Raw genomic sequence first — 16,962 nt, 5'->3', positions numbered from 1 at the left:
CTTAGGAAAATCTGTTTCCATCAGACTTTATCACATCTTTTCTTGAATTCAAATTACACATAAAAACAAATGGGTAGAAATCTACTGCTCTACCGACAAACCAACCTACACTCCCGTCTATTTGCTTTCTGCACATAACAAAACACTGTAGCCCCCTTCTTTCTTTCCTCCAGCCTTCCCAGACTCCCTCTTCCTCACTGTCACTTAACTATTCATATAGCATCTTGACTACCATACTTTTCTGCTCCCCCTGGAATGAAGTAAATAATTTCTTCCCCTCTTTCTATAAGCAGGTTAGTGGATCCAGACTCCCAGGAAGATGAGCTGCTGCTGCTGCTTTTCACTGAACTCTAAAAATCTCTCTTCCACCTACTTCCTTGATTCTGCACATCCCTCTGATTCACACAAGAATCTGTAATTTATACACCACACCTACACCAACCACATGCCATTCAACACCCCAACATACTCCATATCTGTCATACTGCACCTTTACTGCTGCTGTTGCTGCTGCTGTTGATGTTTTGAACACTCATTAGTTGAATTTCTTTATAATTAATATTGCTTATATTTTGTACTTATATTGCTTAGATACTGTACTTTTTATTGCTGAATATTTATCATCTCTTAATTTATTTGTGCCTTATTTTATTTTTTGTATATATGTGTGAAGTTTTTGGGCCCCATTTAAACAATTGCACGGGCTAAAGTGCATGGCGCAAGGGCATTTAGGGTGTGTCCAACTCCACTTTGCTAGTTAGAGACCCATAATCTGGGTACAGAGTAAGGTGCAAGGGGCAAAGGGAGTGTAATTAGTAATCATAGGTGTGCTTTGAATTAAACCAGTCAGAGTATCTCCAATTTCTGTTAAAAGCCAGGTGCTAGCACCTGGTCCACTGGCATTTAAATGGCAGATTTGGAAATCTGTTCAGAAAGTTGAGAATGTTTTTTTTTTTTTTTCTTGCTGAGAAAACGGATCTGCTGATGTTCGAAGTGAAAGTGTGTGAGCAGATCATTCACATCCACAAAACCTCCCTGAGGTGAAGCAGGCGTGGGAGGATGTAGCGGTGAGTGTGTCCTCGTCTTCTTCTGGCATCACCAGAGCGGCCGCACAAGGCTGAAAGCCATATAATGATGTCAGGAGATGAAGAAAACAAAGCTTGCAACTCCCTTGTGTGTGTATAACAAGCAGAGTGTACGTATGTTGTGAAGCTGCCTGTGTAGGTGCATCTTACAATCTGAAAAATGTGCCCTTTAAATAGCAGGAAAATAAAGCACCATTCTGGTTTAAAACAGGTTTTTGTTGTTCAATGGCACAATCGTTGTCTGCTGCCTCAAAATAGCAATGTGCCAACAATGCGCTTGACCACACAACCGATCTCACTCCCAACTCATCAAATACCAATGCTTGGTCAATGGCCCTCAGTGTCAGATACCCAGCAAGGCACCCTTTAGCAGCCGTATGAGACACAGCCAAGGGCGGCAGTTTTTGATGCTCCAAGTAACTGCCATAGCATAAAGGGAAAGAAAGTTCACATTGGGTGGGTGGGACGGGAGGTGGATTGGTCAAACATACTCTGGACTTTCACCAAGGAGACTGCTGTTTGGGTCCCGTGTGAAACCAGAAGTCAATTTACTTAATTTAATAACAACAAATAGTTAGTATATGTAGCACACTACTAGCTAGTGACATATGTCACATGATGTTACATTACATTAGTAACGTGCAGTCTTGTAAATCCAAACTATGATGTTTTTTTTCTAAACGTAACCACGTGCGTCATGGAGAAAATGATTCAATATGAATGTTTTTGAGTGTCATCATGAACAATAGTAGTATTTGTATGAATGTACGACTCATTCAGGGTCAGGGTTTAGTTATTTTCAGCCTCAGAGTCCCTCACTGTCAGCATGCAGGCATGTGAGGAGGCTCCAGAGTGTCTGAAGGTTAAGATGCTCTCAGATGAGGACCTTGTAGGTGCTGAGACTCCAATGTTGGACACATTTGCGTGACATGCGAAATACACTATAAAAGGCTGAATCACTGTTCGGCTACTTCAGGTTTTTTGTATGTCTGTGTCCATGTACGTGTGCTGTGCTAAAAACATCTCTGATCAGATTTGTATCGAATATTTATTCAAGTAAGATCAACCTTGGCTCATTGAGTTTATTTAATTATTCAGCAGAATGAAGATTGACCAAGGGTACAAGTTTGTTCTAAGTCAACGTATTTTTGTTGCCTATATGTAAGAAAGTTAATCTAAACTTGAAGTTGTATGTTGTGTGCATTTAACAAGTAGAAACTGTATATTTCCTGTAAGAAATAAGTTTATTTTGAAAAGACATGATGCATGTATCCCTGAGCATCCCAAACTGATACTGGAGGGTACATAGAGTGTCATAGATTGAGTTAGGAGTGAGAATTTGTTGGAGCACATTTTATTTTAAGACCTACATGGCGCAGATGCATGTCAGTACATACTTACACAACATGGACGCTGGCTGTGAAAATGACACCTGCGTCAGTCTGAAACTAGCTGCGCTGTGCACCACTTTGTGCCATGTAAGACACAGCCCTTTAATACAATGTACCATTTGAAGAATGACGCAATTGCAATTTTGCTATGCTCGCATGATGACAGTGAAGCTCTTGAATCTTGAATCTTTTACTAATAAGGAGCCATATTGTAACTACAAAATCATGATCCACTGTATTGTACTGGATGTAATTTTTTTTTACAAGCAAACCAAATATGTATACACAGATACTTTAGAGAAACACACTGATGTGAGTACACACACAAACACATTGTCCCTGGAGTTAGATTAATGAGTGGTGTGTGAGCAGCAGTGTTGGGCTGAAGCAGATTAATCTACAGCTATAGCCTGGCACAGTCAACCACAGCTTTGATGAATGGGAGCTTAAAGTGCATCTGTACACACACACACACACACACACACACACACACCAGATATGAAAGCATGTGCAAACTGGGAAATATTAGCCAACTGGTCACACGAATACAAACAGACATTGATCCTGCCCTTCATTTCGCACATGGAGCTAAAATGCCACGCTAATTATGGCTGTGTGTGTTGGGTAGCCACGGGTAAGGACAGGAGTACAAAGGCAGCATATTAACCCTCCTCTCCTTTAACATCAAAAATCACACACCTCACTGCTGACATGTTTTGGCAGCTGAGCTTGAGGCCAACGATACCGCTCTAGAATGTCTTCTATGACTACTTCTCCTCAAGTAAATCTTCCACACCAGTCACACTTATTTCTCAAATCTCCCGCGCAGCTGTGTTCCCATATGTGTGTCCTCTGGGGGATGAATGTCACTGAGCTGCATCTGGTGGACTGCACTCCAAACCTGTACTGCACTCTGTCAAGCACAGAATAACAAGTGATGTTGAGCGCTGCCTAGTAAGTCTACTTCTTGCTGCCATATGTGATCAGATCCCCCCTCAAGAATAAAAGTGGGCTAACAGCTTTGGATTCAACAAGCTGACAATGACAAAAACATAGAGAGTGGCAGCACCGCCACTGCAGATTCTTCACTGTGATATTGAGCAGTTTGCAGTTCCTTAAAGTAAATGGTGACTGATTGTCTCAGTCACAGAGTTGCTTGTAGCCCTGCAGCTAAAAGGCTACTGCAGCCACTTAGCACCTGTGATCCAATGCTAATGCTATTCCTGACTGCAGGAGAGGAGGCCAGTTATGATCCTAGAGAGAACAGGGTTCAGTATAAGTAATGAAACTAGTCCAGCCGGCCAGAGAGCGAGAGACACACAAACACACAACCACACAAATAATAAGCCGCCTCAGTCCTCCACTTGTCACAGCAGCAGCAGCCTCATGCTGATTTCACCACTACTGATCTGTTTCAGTTTGTGGATCATTATACCACACCTCTGTTGGTTAGCCACAGCTAAAAACCTGTGGACAGCTCGCTGTGACTCTTTACACTGTGGAGTCAGTTTAGATTACTGAAATCACTGTAAGGTTTACTGTGGAGCTAACTAGCTGTCCTGAGTTAACCTCGTCATCCTGAGTTTCAGCAGCTATGAAAAGATTGTCAGCTGTGATTTCAGAGCCTTTACATCCAGTCAAAGTATGAATGTGCATGTTTGTTGCGTGCAACAGATTTTGTTTTGTTTCTGACACTAGTTGTGATTGGAGCAACCTGCCGTGATCCTGCCCATCTGCTGACACATCACATATCATCACCCTCACTAGTGAAATAACAAGTATCACTGGGAAATGGTTTAATATCATCTTTTATCAAGTCTCAGCAGAATTATAATTCTCTATGATCAAATCATGATATTGTTCATATTATCATTAAAAACTCCCTTGATTGATGGGCACCTCTACTGCACTTAGGCCCAATCCCAATACCCCCCCTTGTCCACTACCCCTTAGCCCTTGGCCCTACCCCTAGCCCTTGCCCACTACCCCTTGGCCCTCAAAATGAAGCAACGAGGGGTAGGGGTAGAAATCTTTCCCTAGGAATTGGGACACTACTTACTACGTCACTGCGTCGGTTATGTTCACGCATACGTAACTATTTTAAACAGGAAGCTGCAAGCCATCTACATTTCCAGCCGGCATCTATAATGGAGTCTCATTTATCCTACCGATCGTGTTTGCTGCATTCATCATGCTTCGTTTGATGAACAACAGCCGACAGGGGACTTCTGCTAGCTAGCTAACCAGCTAACATTACGAGGCAGCATAGTTATACTAGCTGGCCTGTTATTGTAATGTGAAAAGTCCAACAATTTTGCAGAACAGGACAGATGACAGATGCCAGATAGTGCGAGCTAGCTAGCTAGCTAACAAGCAACCTGATGACGGTAACATTAGCTATGTATGAACTTTTTTCCCTGTCTCTTGCTCGGTGGTGGCCATGGCGACATCTACCCCTCACTGGCAAGTCAGCATCTGAAATCTCTCGCTCTGAAGGCCTAGTTTCATACCCACTACCCCTCGTTATGCCCCCCTACCCCCACATGCAAAGAGGAATTGGGACACCCCTACCCCTCACGGGAACGCGCAAATGTAGGGGTAGTGCCAAGGGGTAGGGCTAAGGGTGGTACTGGGACGGGCCCTTTGTTTCCTTTGGGGCATCCCATTACTGATTGCGCTATAACTGCATTTCATTCTAGTTTAACTGATTTTATTCTTATTTAATCTATTTTCCCTCATATTGTGTTTTTAAATGCTTTTGTAAAGCATTTCTTGGCCTTACGTAGAGCACTTGCCTTGAAGTTTATAAAGTGCAATGCAAATACAGTTTCCTTGCCTTGAATGTTTCTAAAGTTGTGATAAAACCAACAAAATTAGTTCTTAAAGTTTTTCTTTGTACACATGAAGACATGTAATAGACAACATGGGACCACAATTTATTTCTACGAACATCAGTTTCACTATACTATAGACCTGTCAGCGATGAACAGGGGTGGGTTCAGGGTCATTGAAAATCCAGGGTTTAGCCCTTAAACCTTTGAATGAGTCTGGGGCTATTGTATTAAAGCTTATTATCATCATCATCATCATTATTCATCTTACGTCCTCTAACACACTCCATGGCCACTTTTTTGGTACACTTGAACAGCTAAAAGCACTTCAAAACAATTGATCTGGAGCTAACTTTAGGTAGCTATCAAGCTTGCTCACTGAGGTTTCACAACTGAATGAAACAAGACGACAACTCCCCATGACAATGTTAGGACAGACCTATGGATAGCTGTATTTGGTAAAATGGTAATTGGACTTGAGTTTGTATGGTGCCTTTTTGTACTTCCGTCCACTTCCTGTGCTTTTACACTGTATAACATGTCACCCATCATACACTGGTGGCCAGGGCAACCATAAAAGGTGCCACCTGCTCATCTGTTTAACATTCACATGCACTCACACAATTTGTAAACAGGTCTTGAGATCAGTAGACGACTCGCTCTTCTTCCTGAGCCCCAGTTTTCCCAGCAAGAGAACTTTTGCTCCATTGGTTTGCTGGTTGAAGCTATTTTAAAAACCTAAAAGATTTGGGGCTTCTGAGGAAACACTCAAAGCTGGAGCCCCAGAAGCCAACCACCCGCTCTGCTGATGGCGATGAAGTATTGCACTTCAACTGAAAGACTTGCAAAAGATAATGCAAGCGATATCCTGGTTTTTAGTCCCGAGCAAGGGTCAAGCTCCAAAAAAAAGAGAAAAAAAAGAAAAAAAAAACTGTCCAAAAATTCCAATGATGAAGCTCATTAGCATATTTTGTTGGACCATCCCTGCCTGCTAAAGGCTCATCATTTAACCTCCACATCTCGGCTGGCTTTCTGGTGAATATTTGTAGTCTTCAAAGCCAAGTCGACTGTCGAAAGACACATAACTTGAGAAATTTAAACAGACTTGATATGTACCAGTAATGAGATAACTGCCAGTCTCAGCCTATATAACCTTAATAAACACATACTGTGCAGCCAGAGCTCTGAATGTAGTTTGGACACAAGTAATTGTCATGCAGGTAGCCATAGTCTATCTTGCTGTGTTTTGAAAGATGCACCAAGTTTGAGTTACACTTTCTGTTGGGTAACAAGCAGCAGCAGCAGCAGCAGCAGCAGCAGCAGCACCAAACCTGCCAAAACCCAAAGTAAACTCCAATACACTGCCTACAAGCTTCACTCAGGCATTGCCCGGTCTACGCTGGAGAGCCACTGCTGAATCATACCGGCTAGTGGGTCGCACTCAGCACAGTGTGAGAAGATTACTGTGATTGGGACTGTAATCACATAACCACATAGCAGTGGTGAGGTTGTCTTCAACTAAATCTCTAATTTTCTTGCTCTGATCATTGAAACAGGCTCACTGGGGACATGAGCTGTAATGACTTCAACATCAAGAGTCAGTTTTTCTCTTTTGTTTTTTGAAGGTCAAGGCTTTTGTTCTTTCTTTATGTGATTATAAAGGAAGACTGTAGTTGGAAAGTAGGATATAACATACAGAGAGGAATACAACATTATAGTATCTTTATCAACAGTCTTAGTATAGCAGTGACTGAGTGTATACTGTATAATGAGCCTAACTACACTTTGTTTATGTAACTGCTCTACCTCATGTCATTCACAGTCTCTGAAGATTAATTTCAAAACTCTCCATATGGAAAAGCAAGGACGAGATTTTCAAAACATGCAATTGGCAAAGCGGTAATTAATTTTATATTACACATTGCTATATAATCACCTTGCCAATGGCATCATTAAACATGATTCCTTCTGTCTGCGGATCAAATTGTCCCCCAAACAGCTCATCAGCAGCGAGCTGTTCAAATTTCCCTTTTGGAAATTACACAAAACAATGGCCACCAGCGGAGCTGTTTTGTGGCTCTTGAGTTGATATGCAGCCATGTTAGTCCCTCTGACTCGTTTACTATATGCCTGTTCCTCTATTACACAGCAGCACTTTTATGACAGCAGTCTGTGGCGCCTGCAGAATTCATTGTCTCATCACTCAAGTGCTGTTTAGGCCTGTGTTGCTGGGTGTCCTCGTCCTGGTTTTTCAAAATAGTGTTTGTCACCTTTCATCCTTTTCTGCAGCTCATCAAATATACATTTTGTACCCAGCGTGAGACCTTCCAGTGGACGAGGAGATCACGGCCAGAGCTACACAGGCTGCTGTTATTTTCAAAGCGGAGGGATGATGGATCCGCCAACCAGAGGGGGCTGAACACAGACCTTTAGAGGAACTGAAGTGGTACAGTGTGAGCTGCTGGATACAGGCCACCCTTCATTAAACCACTAATATTACAGGCTATTAATTATTCAGAGTAAGGCCTTATGACACCATACATCAAGGGGTATTATGAGGCTGGTTATTCATTTATTGGAGAGTTCCTGTGTGAGGAGAAACAGTCGAACCGCTGGATGGTAGAAGTAGTCTTCTCTGCATGCTCAAGTCTCAATTCACACTTCACTGCTGTGTCTGTTTTTTATCAAAGCTATACAACTCTCCAAATTCTGTTCTGTGTTTCTTTCAGTCTGAGTGTCTTGCGCCGATGTAGGAAGGGTGGGGGGCTTTTCATATATCTTTGTCCAGGGTAAGCTTGAGTGGTTTCACAGTTTACCAGGGTATTTAGAAATCCATGTTATGTAGTGCACATCACTCACCACCAGAGGTCAGTTTACAGCCTCTACTAGTAAAAAAAGGCAGCTTGGCTGACATCCACCATGACTCCAAGTGGTGGGGTGGGGATAATGTTACAGAACTGTAAACAGCCGGCCAGACACTAACATCGTAATAAACCATATACCCCGGGGAAATTTCAGGAACGTATAAAGGTATGAAAAAATAAAAACCACTTGAGTCTAGTCTAGGGTTCAGTTGTCTCTAGGGCTGGGAATCGTTAAAAAATTACAAGTAAACAGTATCAATACCAGTACCCTTCAAGTGATAGCAATACCAAAAAAGTATTTCATTTGATACCCATTATGTGAATGGAGTGGCATGTAGTAAAGCCATACCTTTGAATGTATTGGTGGCCTCTCTGTCAACTCCATCAAATACACTGTGCTTGACTGCACCAGATTGCAGACTGTTTAGGCTCACTTGGCTAACTTCATTTAACAGTTAATGACAGAGTCAAGCCGTTTCAGTGTTGGCATGAGTTTGTTGGGTCAGTTCAACGGCTCGGTGTTGGATGTTAGCCGCTGCTGCTTGTCAGAGAGCTCCACTCACTTCCTCAACAGTCAGGTGAAAGTTTAGTTCAATACTTTGCTTTGGTTTTGTAACATCCCTTTATCATCTAAACTTTCACTAGTTGATTGATACATTTGTTTAATTTGATTTCTAATGGTTGTCCTTTCCAAGGTCCACTTCCTGGTTGTAGATGGTGCTCACATAAACGCGCACATATGAATGCCCCTTGCGGCACCAGGTGTTGGCAATGTGGACTGTACCAAGTGGGACTTTGGGGATGGGGGAGGAAGCAACTGGTTTTCTTTATGCAATTTGTTTTTTGCAAACCTTAGTAAAATCAACTCTACCCTGGATAGTGGGTTGTAGCGTTATAATGGTACTAATATTGCTAGTAGTAATGTAGTCTGACCAGGGAGTATTTAAAGCTCATGTTTGATTGATTCAGCCTTTTGTCTTGGAGCTGGGGATCCCATTGCTGGCTCACAGTCTTATTATATTATGTCAGATGTTGACTTGACCATACACCAGAGGAGAGCAGCTCCAGAGAAGGCAGCAACAGAAAGTTTGCTGATTCAGTAGGGAGTCGGGATGGCTGGGATCAGACCTGTGGCGCAAAAAGGATCGAATGCAGGCATCATTTATGATGTTTTGATACTACTTGGTACTTGGTTATTTGAGTCGACACCTGATACTCAGCTATAGATATCTCATAATCTATCCATGGCTGTGGGCTATTTTGAGTCACAAACAGCAACAATTTACTGACATTATTTCATGTTAGTACATCTAAAGTTAATTGGGGCATAATTAATTACACTGAATAACGAATGAACAATGTAATTAATAATGTTCAATTTGTTATTTTCAATAGCCAGGGCTTTAAATGTGAGCCCCAACACATATTTACTAGTGCCCCACCTACTCAAAGGTTTGTAAACCCCGGCCCTGCAGCCAGCCTCTACAGCTGCATCTAATTCAGTCTTTGTATGCCTTCAGAGAGCCTCTGAATTTCCACTATGTGATGTAATGGTCTTCTCTGACAGAAAATATAACTTAATAATGACTCACCCTCTTTTTTTCCCTCGTTCCATCCCCTTGCTTTTGATTACCTATGTCATCACACCTTTTGCACTGATTATATCTAAGGTATCAGAAATTGTGTGTTTAACTAATTTTTCATGCCAAGCTACTCTCCCAGCAAAAGAGCTTCGTCCTTGTAATTACAACGGATTAGGGACTAATATCTAATTACGCCTTAATATGCTTTAATGCATTTTTAATGACAGCAGGGTGTTAAAGTCAAATTCGCCGCCGTCTCTGTTGGGGGTGGGAGGTGAAGATTGAGGGAGGGAAAGGGTTTCTTGGCAGTATAGGCTGGAGGGAGGATGGGAAACATTGATTTCTTTGGCTGAGGTTACAGGAGCCTAGCAGGGAGGCAGCTGCTGCATACTGAAGTCATTCGACGTTAAAATGTTGCACCAGCCTCGCTACGCAGTAAAATGCATTTCCCTCGCTGCTGTTTTATGTCAAAGGAGGGAGGACACAAATGCCTGTTTGAATTATGATCTGGAATTGAGACCGTTTATTGATTTGGTACTTTATGAAGGGATGACTACTTTGCCAAGACAAGTGAGATTGAGTACCGCTGGCAGATGAACAGAGGGTAGAGTATTCTGTGGACAGAAAATACAGTAAAGAGACGCTACGGTCTGAAGAATCCAATATTCTGGAAACCAAAAATCAGGCCTATCCCTGCAGATACGCACACGAACACACACACACACATTCCCAGTTTTCAAGGGTTATAGCTAGTGTATGACAAGCACACTGAACAAATAGATATTCTCAGATGCATGACTGCATGCCCTTATAAATGTATTCATACTCACTGTTTGTTTGTCTACGCATGATTGTTTTCCACAACAATATTCCATTCATCATTTGCTTCCCCTCTTGTTTATTCTAATAGGGTGTAGGAACAGAAAAATATCTGCATAATATTTCAAAGATTGATTGGGATGCAAATTGCCTTGTGAGCCCAATTGGTGTGGCTCGGCCTGTTTTAATTGGGTTCTGTTAATTAATGCTCGATGTGAAGACAAACTGAATTACTTGCAGGTTTTGCGCATGTCATTATCTCCTAATTGTGCCAGTAGGAAAGTGTGTGTGTGTGTTTGTGCGCCGTATGTGCATGCATATTTGGTTAACCCTTTCCCTTCTTGTATGAAAAAATCATTACACCTTAATAACAAACACAGGTCATTAAGTTAATGCACCATTAGGAGGCTAAGTTCTAATGTTTTAATCACTGAAAGACTAATGCGAGAAGATATAATTTATTTACAGACTATAACTGAATGCGTTAGGCTCGTCAGCAACACTGAGGCGTTTAATCTTAAAGTTAGATTAATTTTCCTCGATTAGATATGGACCTCTTGAGAAATTTCCACCAACTGAATGACTGGATGACTGCGCTTGACATGATTCCTCTTTTATTCAACAAACACTGCACAGATAAGAGGGATGTTTTCAATGGTAGCCTCTGATAGTCCTTTCTGTGTATGTGCCTTGTGTTTGATCTGAATTATTGCTGTGAATAATTCATCTTGCACGACACCCAAATTAATAAATAAACTCTTAAAAGAAAAAACTACAGCTCGTGTGTCACAAGCGATTAGTCACTGCAGCAGTACCTCTATTGTACCTTCAATGCATGGACGGATTATGAGACAACGGGCCCCTGAGCACAGATATGCAAAAGGCCCCACCACCTCTCTTACATGGAGCAAGACACAGACTTTGTGGTGGTTGTGCGTCTCTTCTTCATCATTTTGTCTGTCTTTGTTGGCGTTTTGTGTCTCTTTGAGGTCATTTTGTGTGTCTCAGTCTCTGTATTCATTTTGTGCTCTTGCGGTTGTTGTGTGTCTCCTTGTGGTTGTTTTAGGTTTGTGTCAATCTGAGGTAATGTTGTGTCTTTTTTTGGTTGTTACATGTCTCTTGTAGTCCTTTTGTGTTTCTTTGAGGTCCTTTTGTGTTTCCTTGTGGTTGTTTTGTGTCTCTTTACGGTCGTTTTGTTACTTCTGGAGGGAATAATGTGTCTTTGGTTGTTGTGTGTCCCTGTACTCATTTTGTGCCTCCTTGTAGTTGTTTTGTGATATACTTTTGTTGTTTTATGTCAATTTGAGACAATTTTTGGTCTCTTTGAAGTAATTTTGTGTCTTTTTTGGTCAATTTGTGTCTTTATGGTCAATTTGTGTGTGCATGTGGTTGTTTTGTGTCTCTATTCATTTTGTATCTCTCTTTGGTTGTTTTGTGACAATCTGGGGCAATTTTGTGTGTCTTTGATGTAATTTGTGTCCTTTTTTGGTTGTCTTGTGTCTCTTTGTACTCTAGATATGTCTTCTTGTGGTTGTTTTGTGTCTCTCTGATGTGATTTTGTATCTGTTTTGGTTGTTTTGTGCCTCTTAGTATTCTTTTTGTGCCTCCTTGTGTTCTTTTGTGTCTCACTTTTGTTGTTTTATGTCAATTTGAGACAATTTTAGGTCTCTCTGGGGTAATTTTGTGTCTTTATTTGGTCAATTTGTGTCTGTTTGTGGTCATTTTGTGTGTGCTTGTGGTTGTTTTGTGTCTCTGTATTCATTTTGTGCCTCCTTGTGTTCTTTTTTGTCTCACTTTTGTTGTTATATGTCAATTTGAGACAATTGTAGGTCTCTTCGGGGTAATTTTGTGTCTTTTTGTAGACATTGTGTCTCTGTGAGGTACTTTTATGTTATTTCATGCCTTACTGGGGTAATTTTGTGTCTCTTTGTGGTCGTTTTATGTGTCCTTGTGGTTGTTTTCTGTCTAGTTATTTTGTGTCTGAGGCAGTCTTTGCCAAACAGGCCCGTTCAGTAAACGATCCATGTTTGACTGAAAAGAACAGAAAATTTTCCAAAATGCTTCCACTTGAAGATAGATTGAAAATGTAGCAGCGGTTCAGCAAGCATGCAATGAACTGTGGGTTATCTCCAGGACCTCCGTGCTGCTCATGAGATATATGTGTTGAACTGAAAAGCAGCAAGATTCATATTTTCAGACCATTAAACAGAGGATGCTAAATCCCAAAACCCTCCATGCAAACATATAAAAGTCAAAATGCATCAAAGGGTATAATGGGAGCGTGAGTCATTACACCGCTCATCATGACCGCCAAGCGATTTATCCTGCCAGCCAGTCACCGAGTCGATGAGGTCCTCGAAAGCAACAAATAAACATATTAATGTGATCAGTCGTGCTCTGAGAGGAAGAGTGCATGGCAATTAACGGTCGTCTGTTACTATGCGGACCGGAGTGTCGTTAGCGCGGGGGTGACCTTGAGGAGCCTCGTTAGGGAGATGATTGACGTGGCAACTGTTGTCAGCGGTGACGCCGACAGTGGGGAGGCAGGGATGGACAGACGGGTAGGCCGGGTGGCAGGGCTGCAGGTGGCAGACAGTGGGTGCAGAGCGCACCTGGGATGTTATGGATGAGATCTGGCTTCATCGAGATGAGAAATGACAGATACAGCAGAGTTCAGTGCTGCATCACATTTGCACTGTAAACTCTTGATCTGCAATCATTGTTTTGTCAAATAAAAAGCGTGTTTTGACTGTTTACATGTTTAAAGTTGTACCAGTGTGACAAATATGAATTCTCCTACACTGACTAACAAAGCTAATTACTGCACCTGAAAGACAGAGTTACTTTGACCCTGACTGACTAATAATAAATGGCTGTGAATTGCATTGTCTGATAATTTCTAACAATGTAAATGCGAGCATCAAGCACTAATCACCAAGCAACAGCTACAGAACAAAACCTGTGTTTTTTGATTGCGTAGGAAAAAAAAAAAAGAAGCAGAATGGATGTTGGAAATAAGGGTTCCAGAAAGCTTCTTCCTGAAGGGCTTAGGTTGTATCCATCCAAAACCATTTGCTTATGAAGAACACTTGATTGAAAAAAGGGTTCTTCAAGGGTTCTTCTTGTAAGACTGAGGGTTCCACTGTTTTCATCCTAAGAACCCTCTTTGGGAGAAAGAGTTCTTCATGGATAAGCATGGATATTACAAGATCCTCACACTCAAATATTCAAATGTTTTCCAATGCTTTATGTAGTGTTTTTAAATGTAGTTGTGTCTGGAATCCCCTTAAACAATTCATTTCATTTCTGTTCTGCTCCACCCCTTTAAATGCGCTGGACCACATCAGCCCCAGCCCATTGGGAGCCTTGTGAAGCCTCAAGGCTGCCGAACGTGGTTCCCTTGACCCCAGGTTCACCTGTTAAACTACAACCGTGATTGAACTGAGAGAGGTCTATAGGCAAGGTAGTCAATTTGTTTTTTCAAATCTGTTTTCAGAGCAGCCCTGGGTGGGTTCTGGATGAAACCTTTGGAATGTATAAGGATTTGTATAGAAAGGTTTCTGTAGAACCTGTTATAGAGGGTTGTGGTTGAAAATGTTTCACAGATGGTTCTCAGTATAACCTCTTATGTTGGGTACTCAGTAAAACTCTGAGTACAGGCTAGAATCCAACCTGTGGCCAATGCGGCAAGGACATAGCTGTTATAGGGTACTCACTGTACCAAGTGAGCTACTGGGCAGCCCAGCACCTTTAATTCTATGACTGCATGACAGCCACGGTGCAGATTAGTACCTGTGATGTCGTGCTGTTTGAAGGAGTCACTGTAGATCTGGTGCTGATTGGGACAGTGTTTCTTCAGCCATTTGCACACGTCCTGTTGGGTCCACAGGGCCACTGGCTTGGACAGCTTCACATATCCTGGCTGAGACAAAAACTGAAGTTCAGAAACATTTTATAGTCTTTCACACTGCTCATATTTTCAGGTTAAAATCAACGAACTTTGACATGTACTGAAGCAGTTGTATAAGTCCATTTCTAACAAAATTCCTGAACTGTGGCTCCGTTGTTCTTTTTTAGAGATCCCTAATGTATGTACATGTTTTATTAAAGCCTGGGGGCACTGTCGGTGGACTACCACTTCCACAGGACTGTCACTGCAGTAACTGTCTCACGAAATACTGTTCACTGTCATCTTTTTCCACTGATGGGTCCTGCTGCAGTCATGTGACACCTTCCACCTGACTACTTTTGTCATATAATATTTACTGGCTGCTGTGTGACATTTTCCCCTCAAGGATCAATAAAGTATTCATCCTTTAAAGAGTTAGACTCACAGCTCTTATACATTTAGACAATCTAAAGCTGGGCATACACACTGTGCGGTTTTATTTAACTTGTATGCTGTGTTAAGTCACGCTACACCATTTATTCACCTTATCTGTCAAAACAATGACAAGACGGCTGTATCTTCAAAATGCTGACAATAAGGCAACGTTACTTTGAATGTTACTTTGAAACAAAGGCAGAAGGACAAAAGAAGGATACGGTCCAGTAGATCTCTGAGAAGCTGTTTATGTGGTTTGGTCTGTTTTGCTTGATTCTACTTTTAGTTAGGGGTTAATAACGGGCTTACGGTGTCTGCCCAGCATTGAGGTACCTTGGGAAGCTTTAATTATAAAAAAATGTTTTCGTTTACATTCAGTTTTTCTCCACAAATTGCATTGTACCCTCAAGGCCTGACAAGCATGTTGCATGAATTTTTCTTTCACAGAAAAGTCTGAATGTTTTGAAACTTGCATTATTTATAGCAGCTTTTATTGACAGATTGCTACCATTAACAGCACATTACCACCAACACGTCTTTTCACAAAACAACACTACACAAAAACATCATAAATATCATCCATATCTAGTAGACAGCTCCTATACTGTGTGATTTATTTTCTGGTTTTGTGGTTTTTGTTGTTTGTTCGTTGATTGATCAATAATATAAAATCAGAAAATAGTGAAAAATGCATCACCATTTCCCAGAGCCTGAGGTGACACCTTCAAATGTCGTGTTTTGCCCAACCAACGGTCCAACAACACCAACACCATTCAGTTTACAGTGATGTAAAACATTGAAAAGCAGGAAGTCCTCCAGGGCTGCAACCAACAATTATTTTTATTATTGATTTATCTGGCTGTTAAATTCCCAATGAACTACTTTGTCAATAACTGTCATATAAATAGTGAAGCATGCTATGTGTAATTTCCCTGAACTCAGGGTTTTCAAATAGTATGTTTTACCCAACAAACAGTCCAAAAGCCCAAAGCTATTCAGTTTATTGACATGTATGACAAAGAAAAGCATCACATTTTCACATTCAAGAGGCATGAAAACAGCAACTGTTTGGCTTTTTTCCCTAAAAAAAGAGTTCAATTCAATTATCACAATAGTTGTCGCTTGAATTTTTGTCCATCAACTTATCAATTAATCGACTTATCATTGCAGATCTAAAGTTCTCACATTCAAGAAGCTACAAAATGTTTTTGACTTAAAGCTGGGGTAGGAAGTTTAATTTTCCTGTCATTAGGAAAAGAATCCCATAATAAACTTCTCACCTTCTTCACCTCTTGTCCCTGTTTTCAGGCTTTAGAAAATCTAAGCCGTGATGGGAGACTTTGGCCAATCACAGGCGATTTCAGAGAAATTTGGTTCCTATTGACTGTTTTACAAATGCTTTGGTGAAAAGCCACTGACTCAATGGCAGAGATAATCCGGCAGGGTATTCCAGCATTGGTAACAACTGTCCTCAAAGGAAAGCAGCCCAAAAAAGGAAGACGACCTTGCTGAAAAGAGAGTCTGACAATGAGCAGAATAAAACATGTCAGTATCCAGAAGGAAAGAAAACATCTCTAATAGTTGAGCCTTCGACTAACCTGAGCCAAAGGCTTATAGCTGCGGCTTCAAGTTCACGTTTATAAAGCTGTGTTAGCTACAGCCTTGACTCACTGTGTGTCCTCAGCTTCACTAAGTGCGTTTCCATTAACCCTAGAAATGCGAAAAACCTAAATATTGCAATAAAAAACTGGTAATGGAAACACCTACATTTTGAAAAAACTCTCAGATATCGAGAAAAAGTTTTTATGCTCTCATGAGGTGGTTTTTCAGACGTGTCGATATAGAAGTATATCGCAAAAGTGTAATGGAAACAATTTTTTCGCAAATATACGTCACTGGACATGACATTGGGGGTCACATGACCGGTTCAGAGTTCACTCATTCAAACTAATTAGGACTTTGCCTTTGGAATACCACTCGCTCTCTTCGTCTTCGGTTGTAGACTACTGCAACAGCAGCAGGGGCAACCGAGATGATTGTTCCAGCTCGCAAGAGATTTGGAATG

General features: G+C 41.3%; 1 protein-coding gene across 8 annotated transcripts in view; it reads right to left on the bottom strand.

Annotated features, from left to right (window-relative positions):
- samd12 (sterile alpha motif domain containing 12) overlaps nt 1–16,962 on the bottom strand; it is a 224,204-nt gene that overhangs the window by 163,959 nt on the left and 43,283 nt on the right. For all 8 annotated transcript variants that reach the window (XR_007451603.1, XR_007451604.1, XR_007451605.1 and 5 more), the window contains exon 3: nt 14,366–14,495. Coding sequence is in view for 5 of the 8 variants with exons in the window: in XM_049602669.1 (XP_049458626.1) it covers nt 14,366–14,495 (130 nt within the window). In the remaining 3 variants the exon portion in view is untranslated. The remainder of the gene's footprint in view (nt 1–14,365; nt 14,496–16,962) is intronic.

Source organism: Epinephelus fuscoguttatus, linkage group LG17 (assembly GCF_011397635.1).
Source record: "Epinephelus fuscoguttatus linkage group LG17, E.fuscoguttatus.final_Chr_v1".
In the NCBI taxonomy this organism is placed as follows: Eukaryota; Metazoa; Chordata; class Actinopteri; order Perciformes; family Serranidae; genus Epinephelus; species Epinephelus fuscoguttatus.
Note: the sequence above shows the minus strand (reverse complement) of the source record. Positions and strands in the feature narration are given on the sequence as shown.